Below are 20,403 nucleotides of genomic sequence, written 5' to 3' on the forward strand. Positions count from 1 at the left end.
GGAAAACACAATGAACCTCTCTTTAAATATCTTTAATGGGATTTTTCCAGAAGTACATGACAAAGCACTGAAATTCTTTTGAGGCAACATTTTGCTAATAACCTAAAAATACAATTTTGAATTGTTTCAGAGATAAAGAGGCAGCCAAAAATATCTTGCTAAATAATCTGGTACAACAGGCCTTTTTGGATTACTTATGACAGTGATATCTTCAGTGTATAAAGAGATGGAAATGATAGAAAAAGATTCTTTATTGACAGCAGGTATCTGATCTGACTGAGGGAATGGAGCCTTGCTGAGGACTGATCTCCAAATTGATACCAGCTGTTGGTGCTGATAGCAAGGAAAAAAGTTAAATTCTCAGCTCATGAGTGAAGCAGCCAAGGCTATCCCAGCTCTAATTAACCCTGAGCATCAGGCACGGGCAGGTCTGCCCTGAAATCAGCACCTGGGACAGGATTCACCGGGGCTTTACTCAGTGTCACAAATGTAACAGGGAATGAATGATTGAATGGAGCCATGGAGCTCAGACCCTGCAGCAGCAAAAGCTGGGGAGGGCCAGGACATTCCTTGGAATTATTGATCCTTTGGGATGTGCCTTGCCCAGTGAAGGAGCTGACAGGCACTGTGCATCTCCTGACAAGGGACACAACTCATCCATCTGAAGCCACCTCTGGTGTCCCCTCTGCCACAGCAGCTCCTGAACCATCTGAGCAGCTCCCACCCCTCATCCCTCCACAATCCCCCCCTGCTGCCTTTTCCACAGGTGAAAAACTGCTGGGAAGGACCTGAAGGGTTTCAGTGTCACCCCAACACCAGAAAATTCATCCCAGATCCTCTTCTACCAGTCCACACTGCTGCAATGTCCCTCTCCTTCCCTCTCAGCACTCCCTGATGGAGCAGGGCAGCCCCAAAGCTCCATCACCAGCACTTACCTCCTCATAGAACTTCAGCTGAGGGACAGCTTCATCGATCTCATTCATGCAATAGTCTTTAAAGAGCAAAAATCCTGGAAAGAAAAACAGAAAAAAAAATCAGAAAAACATGTCTCATTACACTTGTAAAAAGGCTCATGAAACCACCTGAGTTCCACCATGGGCTGTATAAATCTGTGTGAGCATCCCCAATTGCCAAAGTTTAGGATTGTGATTCCAGCTCTTCATTTCCAGCACAAAAGGATCCCAAGCCTGCCTCACCTCCCACAGGTGTATTAAGCCCATTACTGCTTCCACCTGCTGAGGATTTGATCAGGCATTTCCATAATGCACAAAAATATCCTGTTCCTCTTCACAGACCACATTTTCTTCTCTTTTTTTTTTTTCCCCAGTAAAAACTAGACACTATTCACGTTTTGGGGTTTTTTTGTAAGAGATTTACCTACATTTCACTGCTGAAGCACAACCTCTTCTGCGCTCCCATTTCAGAATTACCGGTTCATGTTACCTCTAATGGGTTTTATTGCTCAATAAATTACATCAGGGTCTTTACAGTTCCTTTGCAAGTAATTTAGAGCATGACCCCAGCAGGCTGCAGATGAGAATCTTCCATTAGGAGCATTTTAATGCACTGTCACAAGCCTCATCCCATGGAAGCTCTGTCTTTCCCTGCCTCTGAGCTGGCACCTGCTACCCTGGAATTTCACACAGCAATCTGTGTCACAAATGTCCCCGTCAGTGCCAAAGCCACCCAAAGTCCCCCATTTCCTCAGCCAGACCGTGCACCTCCACCTCTCCTTGCCAACTTGGCTTTTTGAGGACAAAAAGTGAAACTTTGGGAGCTGATTCAAATTCCTTATTTCCCACATGACGGAACCAGCAGCGGCACGGAGCAGAATCCTGCTGAATGGACTGAACTTTTCTAGGACAATGAACCAAAGATTGGGTAATTAAGAGACTGAAGAGTGGCACAAACAGCTCTGAATGCAGTGAAAGAAAAATCCCTGGCCTTGTCCCAGCTCCTGGCTGGTGCCCAAAAAAACCCACAAACAACAAAAAAACACAACAATAAACCACAAAGACAACTGTGGGAGGAGTGTGAAAATATACCAACACACATTTCCAGCAGGGCCACGCCAAACATTCCAGCCCTGCTCAGTATTTTCCAAACTTTTTCAATTTAATTATGGCAGAGAAAGAAGAGGTTCCCAAGCCCATGGCACAGGGAACAATCAGAGGCTTATGCAGCCACAGGACACAGGGCTGCTCCTCCCTGAGGCCCCTTGGCACTGCACTGCAAAAACCCAGATATACCCAAAATATACAGACTGAGGGCTCAGGCTGCTCAGCCTGGGGAAGAGAAGGTTGGGGAAAGAACTCACTGCACATTCCAGGATCTGATGGGGCTACAAAGAAGCTGGAGAGGGATTTTGCATCAAAAGTTACAGGTTCTGTCTAACAAATCTGTGGAGTTTATCATAGGAGGAAGATGGACAACTGGAGTGACAGGACAAGGGGAATGGCTTCAGACTGAAATGGAAATTTAGATGAGATAAATGGAAGAAATCACTCCCTGTGAAGGTGCTGAAGCCCTGGCACAGGTTGCTCAGAGAAGCTGTGCCTGTCCCAGCCCTGAAAATGTCCAAGGCCAGGTTGGACAGGGCTTGGAGCAACCTTGGATAGTAGAAGATGCTCCTACCCATGGATGATCTTTAAGGTCCCCACCAACCCAAACCATTCAGTGATTCTACAATTCAAATTAGAGCCTAATGATTCCCCAGACTGGAATTGTTTCTGTTCCGACCTCCCATTCTATCAACAGACCCTGCACTTCCCCTGCAGCACAAAGGAAATCTCCTCCTTTGCTGCTGCTCTTGGATTGAGTGAAAAATGATCAGCCAGAAACTGCAGCTCTCACATAATGGCACAACCAAGTGACAGATGCAGCATTGAGTAAGTGACAGGAGTTTTAAGAAGTTCAGGGGGAGCTGACGAGGAGCACAATAAGCACAGTTAACAGCACACAGAAAAATAAGCCCAGGAACAGAAAGCAGGAATTAATAAAATGATAGCGTTAAGTAACAGCTAAAAAGAACCGGCAATTATTTATGAAATAAAGATGCTGACAGCTTTGGCTTTAAAGATTCCTTCTGCTATAACTATATAATTTCTGCAACAACCAGATCACTGGTTGTTAAGGGAAAGGAAAAATATTTTTTAAGAGCTTCTTCTGGCAACACCAAAGTGATGGATGATATCAATAATACACACACAGAGTGTGAGGCAGCACCCAGCTCCTCTGGGCTCCAGCCTCTGGACAACCATTTTCCCCTTCAGCTTTGTATTTACAATCCCAAGACAAATTTGCCAAGCGCCATGAATTGCACTGACTCTAATTACCAAGGCAAAATGTCTTTCAAGGAGGGATGAAGGCCACCTCTGAGGTTTGCAGAGGCTCACAAGCAGGAAGGGATGGGCTGGTGGGGAGAGCAGAATCAGGTCAGGCAGCTCAGCCATAACCAGGTGCTCACAGAGCTCATCCCCAGCTGGACAAGGTCCCTGGCACAAGGAGGGGAACCAGGTTAACCCATCTCTTTAAGACAGAACATGAATGTTTACTTCAGTATTTATTGCAAATAATTGTGTTTTTCCAGCATGAGCACAGGAATTTTGCATGAAATCTTGACTCTTATCAACAGCATCCCTGATGCTGAGTTTTTGTCTCCAGAATTCAGCCCTTCCCACAATCAAAGAACACAAATGCTGCTGGTGACCAGCCACACACTCCAGAGCCCTCATCACGTTTGTGGCCTCCACTGGACCCTCTCCAGGAGCTCCTTGTATTTCTTGAGCAGTGGAGACCAGAACTGAACAGCACAGCCCAGATGTGGCCTCGCTCAGCAGGATTAAAGCCACCTTCTCATTTTCTATTCTGTGGCATTTTCCTGTCTGTGGCTGTCCCAATGTCCCCCCAGGGCAGCAGCCACGGGGGCCAGCACTGGCCTCTGCCTCCTCCAGCAGTCTAAAGGTCACCTGCAGCCACAACACCACCTCCTCATCCCTGTCAGGCAGCTGAGAGCACGGAATAATAAATAAAATAAAACAGGACAACAACGAGGAACTCCACCATAAAACACTCGGAGAAAATGACTTATCTAATTCTAACTGGAATTTTATGAGCATCAGATTCAAGTGACCTTTTAACAGGAGTAAATAAAAATCTTATTAAAGCAAACAGGAGTGACTAGGTGAGAGAGCAGAGTTAAAAATAGCCACGTTTAGCCCCGATACAAGCGTTCACAATGTCACTGATTGAAAGGAAGCTGCATCTATTTACAGCAGGCCTGAACGTGGTCCAAAACGCTGATGTAGCCTCTTTCTAGTAGGCAAAATAGCAAATTAGAGAACAAAAATACCAAGCTGTTTCCAAATCCTCCCAAAATGTGCTGTGTATAAATACAGAACCCTGACAAACAAAGCAGCAGTGACATCTGCACCAGACACGGGCTCCTTTCCCGGGCAGGAAAAGCTTTGGGAATGTGGGATGGTGCTCAAGGCTGCCACACAGGCTCTGTCCCTGCTCAGGGCACTTGGAGGACTCCAATCTCAGCCATTCCAAAATGTGTCTCATGATCTTTCTTGCTCGGTGAGCTCGGATAACAGCAAGAAACCACGGCCAGAGGATGTCTCATACACTGCACCTCCTGTCAGGACACTGCACCAAGGTGGGCCAGGCTGGAAATCAGGAGGAATTTCTTCCCAAAAAGGGTGGTCAGGCATTGCAAGGCAATGCCCAGAGGGGTTTGGAGTCCCCATCCCTGGAGATGTCCAAGGAATTCCTGGATGTGGCACTCAGTGGCGGCGATTTGGCACAGGTTGGACTCGATGGTTCTGGAGGAATTTCCTGACCCAAATGATTTTGGGATTCTGGGGCATCTCCTCCCCAGGAATGTCACTTATGTAGAGCTGCCACACCACAGTGACATTACAGCACAGCTGTGTTTAAATCCAGCTGCGGGTGTGTTCAGCCTCCTGAAACAGCCCTCAGTGACCTGTAGATCCACCAGCACCAGGAACAGATCTGGGTCACAGACACAAACATTGGGACAAAGTCTCAAAAAACCACATAAAACCTGTGATTCCCACCAGGCTGCAATTGTCACACCAGGCCAGGCTCAGACTGCTGCTCTGTGCAGTGCCCACACAGAGCTGACACAGCACACAGCAATTCAGGCCACCTAAGAGCTCCACAACTGAGAGAACCACCAATTTCCCTCTCCAGGAACAAAGATCACCGGGGAAAGCTGTGTAGGAATTGTGCTCTGGCAAGGTGCAAAGCCACAAGAATCCTCCCAGCCCAGAAAGCATCACACATTCCACTCCTTTCCTTTCCCTTTTCCATTCTTTCCTAATTGAGCCTAATGTTCACTCCCTTTGCATTAAAAAAAATACATTATAGCAGACTGAAACATATTCCTGTGCATGGAAAGCAGGGGAAAAGAACAAACTGTATTTCATGAGGACGTGCATCCAATGGTGAGGAGAACAGAACAATTTCCCTAGAACAGAACCAAACTGAGCTCAAAATGAGGCTGCAAGTTGCCAGGTAGCCTGTTTAATGAGGTCTAGAAATCATTATATGAAAATAAGCTTTGGCTAAAAGGTTTTAAGCGTCATCAGAGAAAAACTTTTTATTTCCAGGCCTATTTTCCAATAGCTTTTCACCCAGGGAAATCATTGTTGAAGTTTGATCAGCCCTCTTTCTAAACACCAGACTTGTGCATGCCTGGAATTCCTGCAGGAAGAGGAATCCAGCACTGACACTGGGGACAGAATGGAGGAATATTCACAAATTCTGTGTCAAATCCCAAAAGCTTGATCCAGGTAGAGCATCTCAAGCAGTGAACACACAGATTTACTGAAAGCACTCAATTATCATTATTTAGGCTGCCCAGAGCAGCTGTGGCTGCCCCATCCCTGGAAATGTCCAAGGCCAGGTTGGATGGAGCTCTGAGCAACCTGGGATAGTGGAAGGTGGAGCTGGATGAGCTTTAAGGTCCTTTCCAACACAAAGCACTCAGGGATTTTCTGAATATCCCCAGGAAATAGCAGCTCTGAATACTGAATGTATGATCAATCATTTTTTAAAGCCATGCAGAGAAAATAATGGGGAAAACTTAGCTCTGAACCATATTTACTACTTCATATTCTGGTGTCCTTTAACATGCAGATTCCAGCTGACTGAAGTAAAAAATCAAAGGCATTCAACATACCAAAGGTGAAAGAAAAAAGTGGGTTTTACGCAAGAAAAAGCTCCTCTAGAAGATGGAGGAGTAAAAACACTAAACAGAAATACACAAAAATATTCTAATTTTAAAAAGGACCACTAAACACAGAATAGAAGCTTTCTTTTCCATCAGTTGTAACAAAGAATGTGATTAAATCCCTTCACTAAATCCCATCAAGGAATACACAGCACTTAAGGTTTTCTTTTTTCTTCACTTGTAAACAGAAGAAACTCACAGCCCTCTGCAACTGGTAATAGAAGGTACCAGCAAGCTAAAAACCAGGAGCAGCCTAAAAACCTCATGGTGGTGGATTGGGCTTTGTTGTATCTGTTCTTTCCTCACATCACAATTCAGGCCCTACCAAGGATGTGAAAGTTGTTATTTTCCTGACCAGTATTTTTTTTCCTTTATAAAGATTTTAAAATTAATTACATAATACAAGCCAATATCCCTTTATTATTGAGAAACACACTTTTCCTTCTACCCTGCTCCAAGCTGAGAATTTCACTGTTACCAATGACTGAACACACAAACCCCACTGGGAAATGCAGCTCTGCTCCTCAGGTAGGGCTGAGATCCAGGTGTGGTTTTTAGTGGCAGCAAGGTGACAGGATCATTTGATAAAGAAAACATGGAATAACTCCATACAAAAGGGTGTTCTCAAGCCCCTGGTGCCAGCATTTGCCTCAGCAAACTCTGCTCAATATCTGAACCACTGTGAAGAGCCAAATTGTTCAGGCAGAGCATCGAGGAACTGTTGTGCTGTGGTCAAAACCAAAACACAAAGCCAGTAGTATCCAGTTAGTAAATACACACAGCACTTAGGTAAAGAGCAGCAAAACCACTAAAACAACAGTGACAGAGCCCAGCTGATTCTGCTGCAGGAATTTCTGACTCTTCCTCTGGTTCATTCTGGCTCTCTGAGAAAGCTGCTGTGAGCTGGAGGCTCAGACACAGATGGTTCTGCTGCTCTTCCTCTTTTAATCACAGAAATCAGGGGTAGAAGTATCTAGAAACAATAAGAAACTGGTTTGCATGTTTTTGAGCCCACCTATCCAACCTCCATGGACACACAGGTGACAGCAGGATGTCACAGAGGCCCTGGCTGGACAGGACACTCAGGGAAGGGGATTGTCAGGTGTATTGCCCATGTTCTTTATAGGAGAAATGCTGTATGGATCAATAAAAGCATCTGGAAATGGGGTAATTGATAACCAGAGCTCTCCAGCTCCTCTGCTCTGCACCTCTGACCTTTCTATCCCTTAAATGCACTGCTAAAAGTGAAAACACTTAATAGCTCCAGTAATTCAGATTCTACTGGCTGCTGCTGGTTCTGATCCCACCGATGGGAATGAGCAGCACTGGCAGGCCCAGGGAATCTGCTTTATTACCAATATTAATAAAGCTTTTACAGCCATGCAGGTAAAGCTCATTAAAGCTGTTACCATGCCGCCTCACAGACACGGCAAACCAACGCTGCCCTACTTCTCAGTGGCGCTCGGAGGCTTAATTAGCTGTGAACTGTTTCAAGACACATTGATAAAAACTCCATGGGAGTGCAACTGTTTCAGATTGACTGAGGAATTGCTGGGTTGGGAAGAAGAGGAAATCAGGACTCTGCGTGAACAGCGGTGGGGCACAAGGAGAAGATTCCACCAGGAAGGGGTGAAGAAAGCTCAAGTGAGGCCAAGCAGAGAGGAAACACCACTTTGGGATGGAAGGCACTCTGCACAGTGTTAATCACAGAATATCCAGATCTGGCAGGGACTCAGAGGATCATTATCCACTGCTGGCCCTGCACAAAGACCCCAACAATCCCAGACTGTTCCCTCAGGGCTGTGCCCATTCCTGGGGAACCTGTTCAGCACCCAGCACTCGCCAGGGGAAGAACCCTTTCCCCAAAATCCAGCCTAAACCTCCCTCACATAATTTTAAGCCACAGCAAAGAGAGCTCAAGAAGAGGCTGGAGAAGGCTGAACCAACCACCCAGGGCCCTTTTGATGCAAAAGAAATGAATTTTCCTACAGGATTCCAGGGGCAAAGCAAACACACCTCTGGCAGGTGCAGAGCAGGGCAGGTGTGCTTGTGTTTGTGTGTGTTCTCTAGAAACAGCCAAGGGAAATGCCATGCAAATAATTCCTTATCTGTTCTCTCTATTATAGAGTAATACTCCTTAACACTCCCCTCTTCTCTCCTATGCTGCTACTTCAGTTCAAAATTGCCAGTTTGCCTGGAATTCTTGATAATTTAACCCAAAAACCGTGTAATTGCACTGCTCTGCTGAGATAAAGACTTTCTCCCCATGCCTTCTATCTCCCAACAACTGCACTGCATATAAATGCTAATCTACCAGGATGTGTACATTATCCAACATGGGACGTTCCAGATGATAGGGTATATATTTTTTTCCTATTTTAAAGCTCAGATTTAATCTGCAGCTCCCCTGGGAAATCACACAACACAGCATCTTCAACCCCCCCACAAAGGCAGGCAGGCAGATCAGGCCTGAAGCCCATCAAAGAAATACTCAATTATTTACCATCAAAAGAAAATCCAAAATGAATAGATGCATTTTGGTAGTGCCTTTGGATACTCTTTATCCCTGACACCAAGCCAGACAACTCCAATGCACATAAAATCTACAGCAGGAGCTTCAGCAACACCCCTCAAAATGATCTTCAAAGTAAATCATGCCAAGTATCACTTTATTTTACCACAAAATAAGAGGGTGTTGAAAGAAATGCAGCTTCCAGCAACACTGAAATTATGACATAATAAAGAGATCTTAAATCTAACACTCATTTGGTGAAAAAAACACTGCAAACAGAAAACCAGAGCAACTTTTAGGAGGCTCAGAGCAGGCTCAGATTTTCTCTTTCACTGTCCCCCCCACACCCCCAGCCTTGTTTGGGGCAGGCAGAGAATGGTGTGAGGAGCAGATCCCCTGTGAAATATCTCACATCAACGGTTTCTGTTTCAGTTTGTAGCCACACAGTTTCCGATGTCTCCTTGTGGTTTGGGCTCTTGTGTTGTTTTTAACTGATCACAGAACTGAGCAAGGACAGAGGGGCTTCCACAGAACCTCCTGCAGCCTCTCCACAATCCCACATCCCAGGCTGATCTTGTGCTGAAAATTATAAAATACCATGAGAAAGAAGAAGATCAGTCTTCAAACAGCATTTTAAATGTAATTTTTTGTTTGGAAGACAACTTCCTAATTTTGGTGGTGACTAATTCTGTGTGGTGGCTGCCAGGTCAGGACCAGAACCTCAAAATAAAACCACTTTGCAGAAACAACCTGTGCCCCTGCTTTTACAGAAAACCCACCAAGTAACAATGTCCCTGCTACTTGGCTGCACATTATTTAACATCAAAGTACCAGGACAGAGCAAATTTATCACAGTGCTCGTGATACAGCTCAGAAAAGTCATCCCTGCTCACTTCACAGCCAAAAACTCAGGTGCTTTTCTTTACTCCCCACCAAGTTTTATAGCCTTCATTGTTATTTCCTCAGAGGACTATTTAATTAGTCCACAATGCCAACAGCACATAGATCTTCTGCTTAAATTAAACAATAGCTTAAATAATGCTCTAGGGAGTCACTTTTCCCAGCCTGTTATTTTTAGGCAGTTCAGGGAGCACGGTGCCAGCAGAAAGAGGAAGAGCAAGAATGTTTTTCTCAACAGATTTTAACTCCTATCTAATGATTAGCACCAAAGCTCTGAAATAATGAAATATGAATCCTTAACTGGAGAAAGAAGCAACAGAAAGCATCATTCACTGCCCCAAAAAAAAAAAACCAAAAAAAAAAACCAAAAAAAACCCCCTGCTGTAGCTGTTCTCACCCCAGTTTTGGTTGTTGGTTTTTTGGGTTTTTTTTAACAGAAAGTTGTCCCTGACCAAGCTGGAGGAAACAGCAGCCAGCAGGGTCATTCTGAGCACATTTCCCTGAAAATTAGAAGGGCAGGCACAAAAAAAAAACTCCCTGTGCAGAAGGAGCTACCAAACAGACCAAATGCTCTCTGGAAGCTGAGCTGAGGAGCTGCAGAACAAACATGATCCATGCTGAGCTGGGTGAGGACAAGGGGAGCAGGGAAGGGGCTGAGAGCCCCCACAAAGCCCCCGTGGGTTGGAACCAGCCCCTGATGCAGATGGCAAAATGCTTCTCCCTCCTGCTGGGAAAACCTCCAGCTTGGATCTGGTTGAGGAGGATATGGAAGACAGTGGAATGAATCACCTCAGAAAGATCATCCCTCACTCTGCGAAAGTGGATGGTAAATAAGGAAAAAAAAAAAAAAAAAAAAAAAAAAAAGGTTTGTAACTTCTTACGTCAACTACAAGTTGTTTTAATTAATTCACAAAGAAAAAAAAAAAAAAAAAACTAAGCCACCTTCAGGGGGAGAAAAAATAAAGCAAGTTACTTCCTAGGAAAGGTGCAAAACTCACAGTGCAGCAAGAGCAGCTGCTGAACCAGCTAAAACACGTCCTGTTCTCATCCTTCCCCCAGCCCCAACGGCCGTGCGAGAGATGAGAAACCGAGAAGGGTGTGAAGGAACTGCCACGTCCCCCCAGCTCCAGAGATGACAGCAGCCTGCTGGCCCTCACCACGGTCTCAGAGTCACCAGAGAAGCCAAGGCTGAACCATGGAGCTGTGGATGCTCCAAGATCACATCCCAGGATTTCTAACCCAACTCCATTCCCAGTTTGTCTGAAAGCCCAGAGTCACTGAGTTGTAACTGGCAGCAAGTTTGCTCCAAAGCATTTAATAACCAGGATAATCCTGTTCCAAAGCAATATTATGATCTCATAGGTTCCCTTGAAGGCCTTGGCTGCAGCAGCCCCTGATCTGCTCATTCCCACCTGCCCTCTGAGGGCAGGGGCTCTCCGTGACAAGGACTCCACGTGCAATTTTCACACTGCTGTGAAGCAGAGTGGATTCCATATGTAAATTATGGATATTTACATATATTTGGATATACAGAATGGTTTGGTTTGACCTTAAATCCCATCTCACTGCACCCCCTGCCATGGGCAGGGACACTCTCCACTAGCCAAGCTGCTCCTAGCCCTGCCCAACCTGGCCTTGAATGCTTCCAAAACCCCTCAAAACGCCTCTTTTTCTAAAGAAACTCCTAATCTGGTGTTGTAGCAAACAGGATGTGGTAAAAGAAAACCGGCTAAGGTGGTTACGCACTCGGCTTCGAGACAGGCTGTACTTCCCCAAGAGGCTTCTGCTGTGGAGGAAGCAGCTTCTGAAGGAACAGCCGGCTGGGCTGGGCTGCCAGAGCACTCTTCTGGGTGCTTCTGTGAGCTCCATGTCCTCTGACTCACCAGGACATTCTTAGAGAGCTCCAGATCGTGGTGGAGCATCACTCGGGGGGCACACAGCGGTGCCAGCACCAAGGGATGAGAGCTGAGGGAAGGGATGCAAACAGGGGACAGACTTGTTTGTGCAAATCTGATGGAGCCATTTCCATCCCTGATGAGCTTCCTGCTCTTATCCTGATCCTAAAGGGTTTGGTTTCCAAGGCAGAGCTGCCCCTGTCGCTCCCTGCAGTGGCACACCTGGCAGGAAGGGAATTTGGGCCAAGCTTTGGCAGTGGGAGCAGGAAAGCACTGACCCTAAAATGATTTTAGGGCTCACTAAAAATAAACACTTGCAGGTGATGAGACCAGCACCATAATTAGACACATGCACAGGGAAACATCCATACTGACATCAGAGCCCTTGGATCAGACAGCTGATCAAAGCATGGCTTTACATTTGAAAGGATACTGAAAAACAAGAAAAAAAGAAAAAAAAAGGTGACCTAGAGCTGTGAGGAAAAATTTAGGTCTGGGGGAAAAAAAAAAATGAAATAAGAAACAAACCAGTTCTCATCTAGAGCAGTTGCCAAGGAAAAACTGGGGAGCTCGGTGCATTTTATAGTCGGTGTGTAAAGATAAAGCAGGGAGTGCTGGATGGATCCTCAGTAAAATTATCACAGGAAAAACCAGGGAAGATCCAGCAGAATTACTGGATCAGGCTGATGGAGATTCCCCCCACAGGACCTGCCCCACCCGCGGTCTCACCACATCCCCCCCCAGCCAAAGACACAAGGAGCAGAACAAAAAGGTGATTAGAGTTTTAATTACCTCCCCATCCTTCTCCTCACAGCCCTTCGCAAAACGCTCGCCTAAAACTGCAGGTACTTTACCACAAGCAATTATGCTAATGTCTGGAAACAGAGCTAATTGAGTGGCAAAGAACCCGCTAGAAAACGCAATCAAATTTAAATGAACAACCACAGTAAAGGAAATACTGTATTTTCCAGCGTGATGCAAAGTCTGCTGTTAAAAACAGTCGTGTTTAGCTTTAATCTTTTTTTAAAATCCCATTTTAAATCCTATTTTAGCTTCAGAATGAACTGAAACTCCTGCACAGCGTTCACAGAACTGCTCCTCATTTCCAGGTAATCCAGGGCAAGTCCTGCTCTGACTGTACCCGGGGAGAGGAGGAGGAGGAAACCTCTCCTCTGTGCACAGAAACGAAAATGTTAATGAAAGTGGGCTCTAAAATTCCAGCTTTAATGGCTACTACCAACATGGGGGAAAAAAAGAGAACGATCTAATCCTTCCAAGGTTCCAGTTACCTAACTGTAATTGCTGTAACTAATCAAAATAACTGCAACAGTCCTCGCTGTAACAGGTAATGAAAAGTATTCAATTACACAAATAGAAATATCCATTACATAGAAGATGGTCTGTTTGACTTCTCTTTTTATAGAGAAAAAAAATAAAAAAGGGACTTCTTCATTTCACTGCCCCCAAAGAGACTCGGTTGAAGTCAGGCTGTGTTTGGTTGCTTAAAATTCTGCTTATTTTGCAACTGCCAGGCTACAGCAAAATATTAATGATTCAGCACAGGCACTGGAGCTGAAGCACACACTGAGGTGTCAGTACAAGCAAACAAGGTATCTGCATTTACATGGCAAAAGTTTTGGGCACAATAAAAAGTCATAGTTTTAAGCACAAGTACAGACCGTGCTCCAATTGTTGAAACACAGTGAAAAGACTTCCAATGGCTCTGAGACTCATTAATGACACTCTGAGACACAGGAAAATCGATTATTTTAATCTGGCAATACCTAAAACTCCCACTGCAGCGAGCTGCACACTGCCAGGCAAGCAGGAAGGTTTTGGGGTATTTCTGCTCCAGCCAGAAGGGAGGCCAGTGAAAATTCAACCAGCCCAAAGATGCCCCCATTGCACCAATTTTCCTGGGAAATCAGGTACTTTGTTCACTACAGCCTCATTTCAGACAGGACTAAAACCACTGACCTCCTCAAGACTTGCCAGCCAACTCACTCCTCAAATCTGCCACACAAAAATCCCAAAGGCCCTTCATGAAACCCTCCCTGCTTTATTACCCACACTGCCACTAAAATCTTAATTTTTTTTTTCATTGAAATTAAAGCTCTAGAAAATGGACAAACCTCATCATTTCTGCAACAGCTTTTCTGGTTTTGAATCATGTTCAACCTCACTTCTCCCTTCCACTGCCCACATCACACCCTATTTCAATACTTCCCTGTAGGTCAGATTTAACAGACTGCTCATTCCCACTGCTCCTTCCTGGACTTTTCCCAGCAGGTCCATGTATATATATTTTTTTTAATCCACTGCCAGGATGGACACAACATTCTGCCAGAAGAGGATTATTTCACATGCCTCGCTGGCTACAACACTGATTTTATATTTAGTCGTGTGTGATCCAGCTGAGCCGACACAGCTCAGGGCTGGCTTGTCACAGCCAAGTCCCTGCCCTGAGGGTCCCCAGGCTGTGCCTTGTCATTGCTGTGGCACAGGTGGAAAGGAAGGACACTGCAGGATTTCCCTGGGAGCACTGCATCTTCTCCCTCCCCTGGTTTGTGGAGTTTTTGTCCTTGGTGTGTCACAGCAATCACGGAGGCTCCTCACTGCAGCATCAACACTGATCTCTGATGTTCCCATTCCCTGCATCCACATTTCCATGATTAACTGCTCCACCAGCCCATTTCCCAGCAGTTTCACCCCCTGCACACACAATTTTCACCCCCCCTGTCTTGGGAGCAAGAACACCATGTCAGAGGGCCAAGACAACACAACTGGGATCTTTTCTCCTGCTCCCTTATCAACAGGCTCATTACCTCTGCAAAGAAAAAAAAAAACTTAACTGATGTGACACATTACATTGTTGACAAGCCCATACCAAGTAATATCATTTTCTCCTCGATGTTTCCAAATAATTTAATTATTTTCCCTGTAGTTTTCCAGAACCTGAAGTTGACAGATGGCCTTGCTCTGTCTTCTTCCCTTTCACAGCATTTCATCTTCTTGAGGACCTTTGTTTCACTAAGTCCTGTCCATCCTCCAGTGTTCCTCAATCTACAGCCCTGGCTCCTCAGCAGGCACCACAGAAAAATGTAAAAACCAAACTGATAGTGAAATTATCTACACAAATAACATTTTATTGAGACATGACTTACCAATTTTCTGATGAAAGATCTTGTCAAAGGTTAATTCACCCCTTTCCTCGAGGTATTTCTGCATAACACTGCGGATACTGAAAGAAAAAAAGGGAAAAAAAAAAAAGAGAGGTTACTTGAAATTGCTTTTTGATCCCTGGGAACATCCTGGTCACCACTTTATTCTTGTCTCAGGTTTAGCTTGTACAGTAAAATAACTGCACAAGTCACCCCAAGCCACACAAGGAGCCAAGAGCAGCTCCATTAGGCCCTGCTTGGCTGCAGTGCACTTAACATCTACTCTGCCTGATTTATAATGTCACAATCACTCACTTCAACCACATTAACAAAGATTTCCTTTATTTGTCAAGTAACTTCAATATTCATTGTAATATAATGCCCATAAAAATTTCATATGGGCAACAATACAAGAACATAAATCTTAAAATCAATGCAGGCCAAAGCAACTCTATTGTCACAGCACCAAGCCAAAATTCCACCAGACTTTCTCTGTTTCCAATTTTAAAATCAATAATTTCCATACATGCTATTTATTACTATAATTACACTACTTATTATGATAATTATACTATTTATTATTACAAAAATAACCTTGAACAAAGTACTCATGCTCTAAACAGGGCCATTAAATATCACTGATATTTCTGCAGCAGCAAGACTGAGCAGCTAAGCCCTGCTGACCTCAGGGACATCCCCTCTTGTGTGCTCAGCATTAAAATTCTGAGAAACCTCCCAAATACTGACATACATCTCCCCCATGGAGGGAGGAAAGCATCCACACTCCTCCTCAGAGGAGCTGAGGCACGAAGTCTGAATGACTTGACCAGAAAAAAAAAGTCTATAATAGAGCCAAGGACTTTGCTGGAAGGCCCTAAACTCCCATGTAGGAAAAATTCCTATTAATAGTTCTCTGTGTATCTCCAAGTCCCACGTGGAACACGGATCTCTGAACAGTGTGATCCAAAGCGAGAGCTCTGGAGGCCAAGCACCACATCAAGTCAGACAAGAACTGGGAGGGCTGAACACTGTTAATCAGGTTTGAGATGATAAATTATTCAGTGACGAACTTGCTGTTTATTTGTTCATTAAGAACTGGGTCTGCCCTCTGTGTATTTTAACAATCTAAACAAAATTCTGATTTTAAATGAAGAGGGAGCAGTAAATAAGAGATTGTGGAATCGCAGAATGGTTTGGATTGGAAGGGATCTTAAAGAATATCTTGTTTCACCCCCTGCCATGGGCTGGGACACCTTCCATTATCCCAGGTTGCTCCAAGCCTCATCCAATTTGACTTTGGAGACTTCCAGGGATGGGACAGCCACAGCTTCTCTGTGCCAGGGCCTCATCACCCTCACAGGGAACAACTTCTTCCAAAAATACAACCCAAATGTTTTGCCTTGGACACTTCCAGCGATGGGACAGCCAGAGCTTCTCTGCACCAGTGCCTCACCACCCTCACAGGGAACGACTCCTTCCTAAAATTCCAACCCAAATCTTTTGCCAACCAGACCTTCCCCTCATCCCTCTGAGCTCACAGAGGAGCCACTGGGGATGAACCAGCCTGGCAGGAGCTCCCAGAGCCCACGGCTCCCCCTTCTCCCCGAGCCCCTCGGCGCTGCCATCACCCCCGGGCACCGTCCCCGTTCCCACTGACCACCAGACCAGCAGTAACAGAATAAGCCTTTTTCATAATCATGACATCAAGGAAGCTTTGCTCTGCTCCAACGAGTGAGCTGCAAGAAATTACATCAACAGATCTTCAGTCTAGACAATGGGAGAAGATAATGAAAATTTAACGTGTGACTGAGGCGCCCAGGAAAACAGCGATTGTGTAAGGAGCAAACCTCTCCAGCACCTCCTCCTCCTCTGCTGACATCCCATACGTCTGGTCTGATGGATAACGTCAAAGGAACAAAATGTCTTTTGCAGCCACAGAAACTGAACAAATCTGTAAAATGATCACAGGCTACAGGAGCCCGTGCCACGTTCCAGCTCCTCGACACTCGCACTGCTTTAAAATCATTGCTACTTATCCATACGGATAAATAGGAATAAAGGACATGGAGTGGATTAGGACAATCCAGAACAATCACCTGCTAATTCTCACATGGAAGTTACAGGTAGAAATCCTCTGGAGTTCAAGGAATTGAAGCAGAGTCCATGTATCCTTCAGAAGGATGGAAAATTTTAAAATGGAGCTTAGCACATTCCACAAACAGGAAAAAAGGTTCCCTCTCTGCTTTAGCCTGTTGACTCATTAGTAGCCCTACACGTAAACAATCTGGGATTAAAAGCTGCATTCCACAGAAATGCAGCCATTTCTGAAAAGCTTTCCCTGGCCAGAGATGCCATCAGCACAAACCATGCACTAATGCAAGAAGTGGCCGTGTCTGCACGAGTTCATCTCAGTTCACAGCATGAGCCACCTTAATAGCAGCACTCACAAGGAGCAGAAACAAAACTTGGCTAAAAACAAAATCCAAGGAGACTTCAGAAACAAAAGCACATCCAACTGGACTGCAGCAAAACCTTTTGTTCGTGTATTCTTTTCATTTCAAAGAGGAAGAAAACCGCAAGCGACAAAAAAATTCAGGAACACTCCATTTACTATCCACATACCACAAGTCAACTGAAGGATGTTTAGGGGAAGTCAAAGTCAGGGCTACAATTTGGTGAGAAATGCAGCTTGGACCCTGGGCACCTCTTTCTGGGCATCTTTATCTTCAGTGAAAGGGTTGTCAAGCATTGGAAGGGACTGCCCAGGTGGAGTCTGCATCCCTGGAAGTGTCCAAGGAACATCTGGATGTGGCACTCAGTGCTCTGGGCTGGGTGACAAGGTGGGGGACCAGGCACAGGTTGGACTCAATGGTCCTGGAGGGCTTTTCAAACCTCAGTGACTGTGGGATTCTGTAATTGCTGGTTTAACTGGGAGCACAGGGAAGCCCTTAGCCACTGCCCCAGGGAGATGCCAGCAGTGCCCGGGCACAAACAGCTGGGTGCCCTTGCACTTCTGAGAGCCCCTGGGTGAAGCCGCTCCCAAAGAAGGAGCTGAACAAGCACCCCAGGCCTGCAGAGCACACTGCCAGCCCCAAGCAGGCAGAAGATGATTTATCTACACCCTCATCAAACCATAAACAGGTCGCTCTAACCTGGTCAGCTCCTCCACCTGCCCAGCAAAGGGATTTATTTCAAGCACGAGCTGAACAGTCTGTTGAAAGGAGCTTCAAGCTGCATCTTGGAGCTCTAGTTACTCCAGCCTTGATCAAAGAAACCTGCTGAAAAGCAGCCCTCAAGGTTAAGCTCCATTCTGGAATGGAACAGCTCTCAGTGTCTGTGAGCAGCCTGGCAGGGCACAGGCAGCAACCGCAGTGCCAAGGTCGGCACAGGAGGAAAATCTCTACTTGAAAACACGTCTGAAAAGCTCAGGAGAAAACACATTATGTCCTTTCTAACACAGAAAAGGCCATGTGAGGCAAGAGCATCTCTGATCCTCCCTCCCAGACGAGTTCCAGCAGGAGCAGCAAGGCAGAAGGAGCCTTGGAGAGGAGCTGAGCCAAAGGCAGGACTTGTCCTTGGCTGCAGCACTGGACAACAACAGCCACTCCTGCTGCTCCCAGGAACACTGCAGTGCCAGCCTGGGACTCCAAGGAGAAGCACGCCAAGCAGGAGAAACCAAACTTCTGCTGGGTGTCTGGGTGTGTGTGTGTGTGCCCAAGGATGGCCACTGGAGCTGAGGAACTGACCAGAGGCACTGACCATTCCCACAACCCCAGTGGATGTGGGAACGTGCCCAAAGCAGGATTTACAGAGGAGAGGAAAACAATCAGCACTCGCTCTGATGCTTCTGACAAAGATGGAGAGGGACTTTTTCCAAGAGCATGTAGCAACAGGACAAGGGGGAATGATTTCAAACTGGCAAAGAGGAGGTTTAAATTAGATATTAGGAAATATTTCTTCTGTGTGAGAGTGGGGAGGCCCTGGCACAGGTTGTCCAGAGAAGCTGGGGCTGCTCCATCCCTGGAAGAAGGCAAGGTTGGACAGAGTTTGGAGCAAGCTGGGATAGTGGAAGGTGTCCCTGCCCATGGCAAGGGGTGGAACTGGCTGGGCTTTAAGGTCCTTTCCACCCAAACTATTCCACAATTCTATATAAGTCCTGCTATTCATTCCACACAGACTTTGTCCCTGAAGTTGTTCTGAAAGTAACTCACACCTCAGGAAAGGAAAGGGCACAGAATGAGGCAATGGGTGTATCCATATGTACAATACTCCTACCACTGGAACTAGGTCAAGACTCTCCTCACTACTGCCCTTCCTACTGCTGGATCTTAAAGGAGCTTTGAATTATTTATCATCAGAGCAGATAACTTTTTCTTGTAAATCAATAAGAGTTCAGATTTGTGGGATGTTATTTGGTGTAAAGGCGCACACATGCACACCACAGCTTGGAAAAACAATGGCCAGCACTGAAGAACCACATCTGCATTAAAAACGAGCAGTTCCAGTCATTAATATATTCTCCAATAGGCTGAAACAGGAGAACAGAAAAACAAAATAAGAATGAAACAGCAGCTTCACAGAGACTGAGAGCTTAGTTCAGGATTTAACTTTACCAACATTTCCTGTACTGTCAAGAGCAGGTCATAAACTTTATCAGCTCAGATCTCCAGTCTGTAAAATAAAGTTGGATTTATTTTTTCCCTCCTCTTTGTCATTAGAACAAGTACCATTCCTCTGCCACAAGTGGCTCCTGTATCCAACAGCACACTGATGGCTCCTCCATCCAAATTAATAATTATTTCAAGAAAATGCCAGATATTCATCAACTCCATGGCCAGTGCTTTGACTGCCAAGGTTTGGCAGTGCCTGTCCACTCTCTGCACTCCCAACATCCCATCCCCACATCACAGCCACCTTCATTTATTCCTGTGTCAGGGGTAATGAACACTGAACACTCACAAACCACTGAACCCATTTCATTCTGCTTCCTCTCAGATTGCACTCAGCTCAAAGTTCAGCAGAAGTCAATACTTCTCCAAATGACTGGGCTCTCAGTGCTGTAAAAGCTGCTACACACGTGGTCACTGTGGTTCCAGCAGTTCTTGGGGCAAATTCCCAGCACAGAAAGGCACAAAAGATCATAACACCATCTAAACGGATATATTTATGTATTACTTGTAAACTCACAGAAGCACACTCAGTCTTGAAGATCTTTCTCAATGCAAATCCTTCTGTGAGTCAGTTATTAATTAATGCACATGCTCAGCCTCATCACCAAGCAATGAGCGACCCCAAACTTTGATTTTTCTCCATGAACACACCACATCCCGCCACCTCCACGGGACTTCTGCCATTTTCTGGCCCAACTTCACCCATTTCTGCCCCATTTTGTGCCCTCACACCATTTCACTGCAGCAAACTAATGCTCTTAGAGCTGTCGTGGGTGATTAGCAACATATTTCACCCCAGAGCCCTGTGGGATGGAAGGGATTAGAGCTCAGCAACACCTGCCCACACCCCCTCCCCTCCCTGCATCAGCAGCTTCACTTATGCAAATGGTTTTAATGAAGAAAGTTTACGAGGAGGGAGCCAGAAGCAGGAGTTCTGCAGCTCCAACTCCACAAAACACCAGCCCCAAGATCCTTGAGGCATTATTATCAGAGCTGAAATCTGAAA

The 20,403-nt window shown here is 45.5% G+C and overlaps 1 protein-coding gene across 1 annotated transcript in view; it reads right to left on the bottom strand.

The window, feature by feature from the left end:
• The window catches only part of GRK3 (G protein-coupled receptor kinase 3), a 58,875-nt gene that overhangs the window by 30,552 nt on the left and 7,920 nt on the right, over positions 1-20,403 (bottom strand). Inside the window, exons 2-3 of the mRNA XM_054288556.1 lie at positions 14,731-14,807; positions 936-1,009 (exon numbers count right to left, since the gene is read on the bottom strand). Of these exons, the coding sequence (XP_054144531.1) occupies positions 936-1,009; positions 14,731-14,807 (151 nt within the window). The remainder of the gene's footprint in view (positions 1-935; positions 1,010-14,730; positions 14,808-20,403) is intronic.

This window comes from Melozone crissalis, unplaced genomic scaffold, assembly GCF_028551555.1.
Source record: "Melozone crissalis strain CALT ecotype California unplaced genomic scaffold, PUWL_Pcris_2 ptg000063l_1, whole genome shotgun sequence".
Lineage (NCBI taxonomy): Eukaryota > Metazoa > Chordata > Aves > Passeriformes > Passerellidae > Melozone > Melozone crissalis.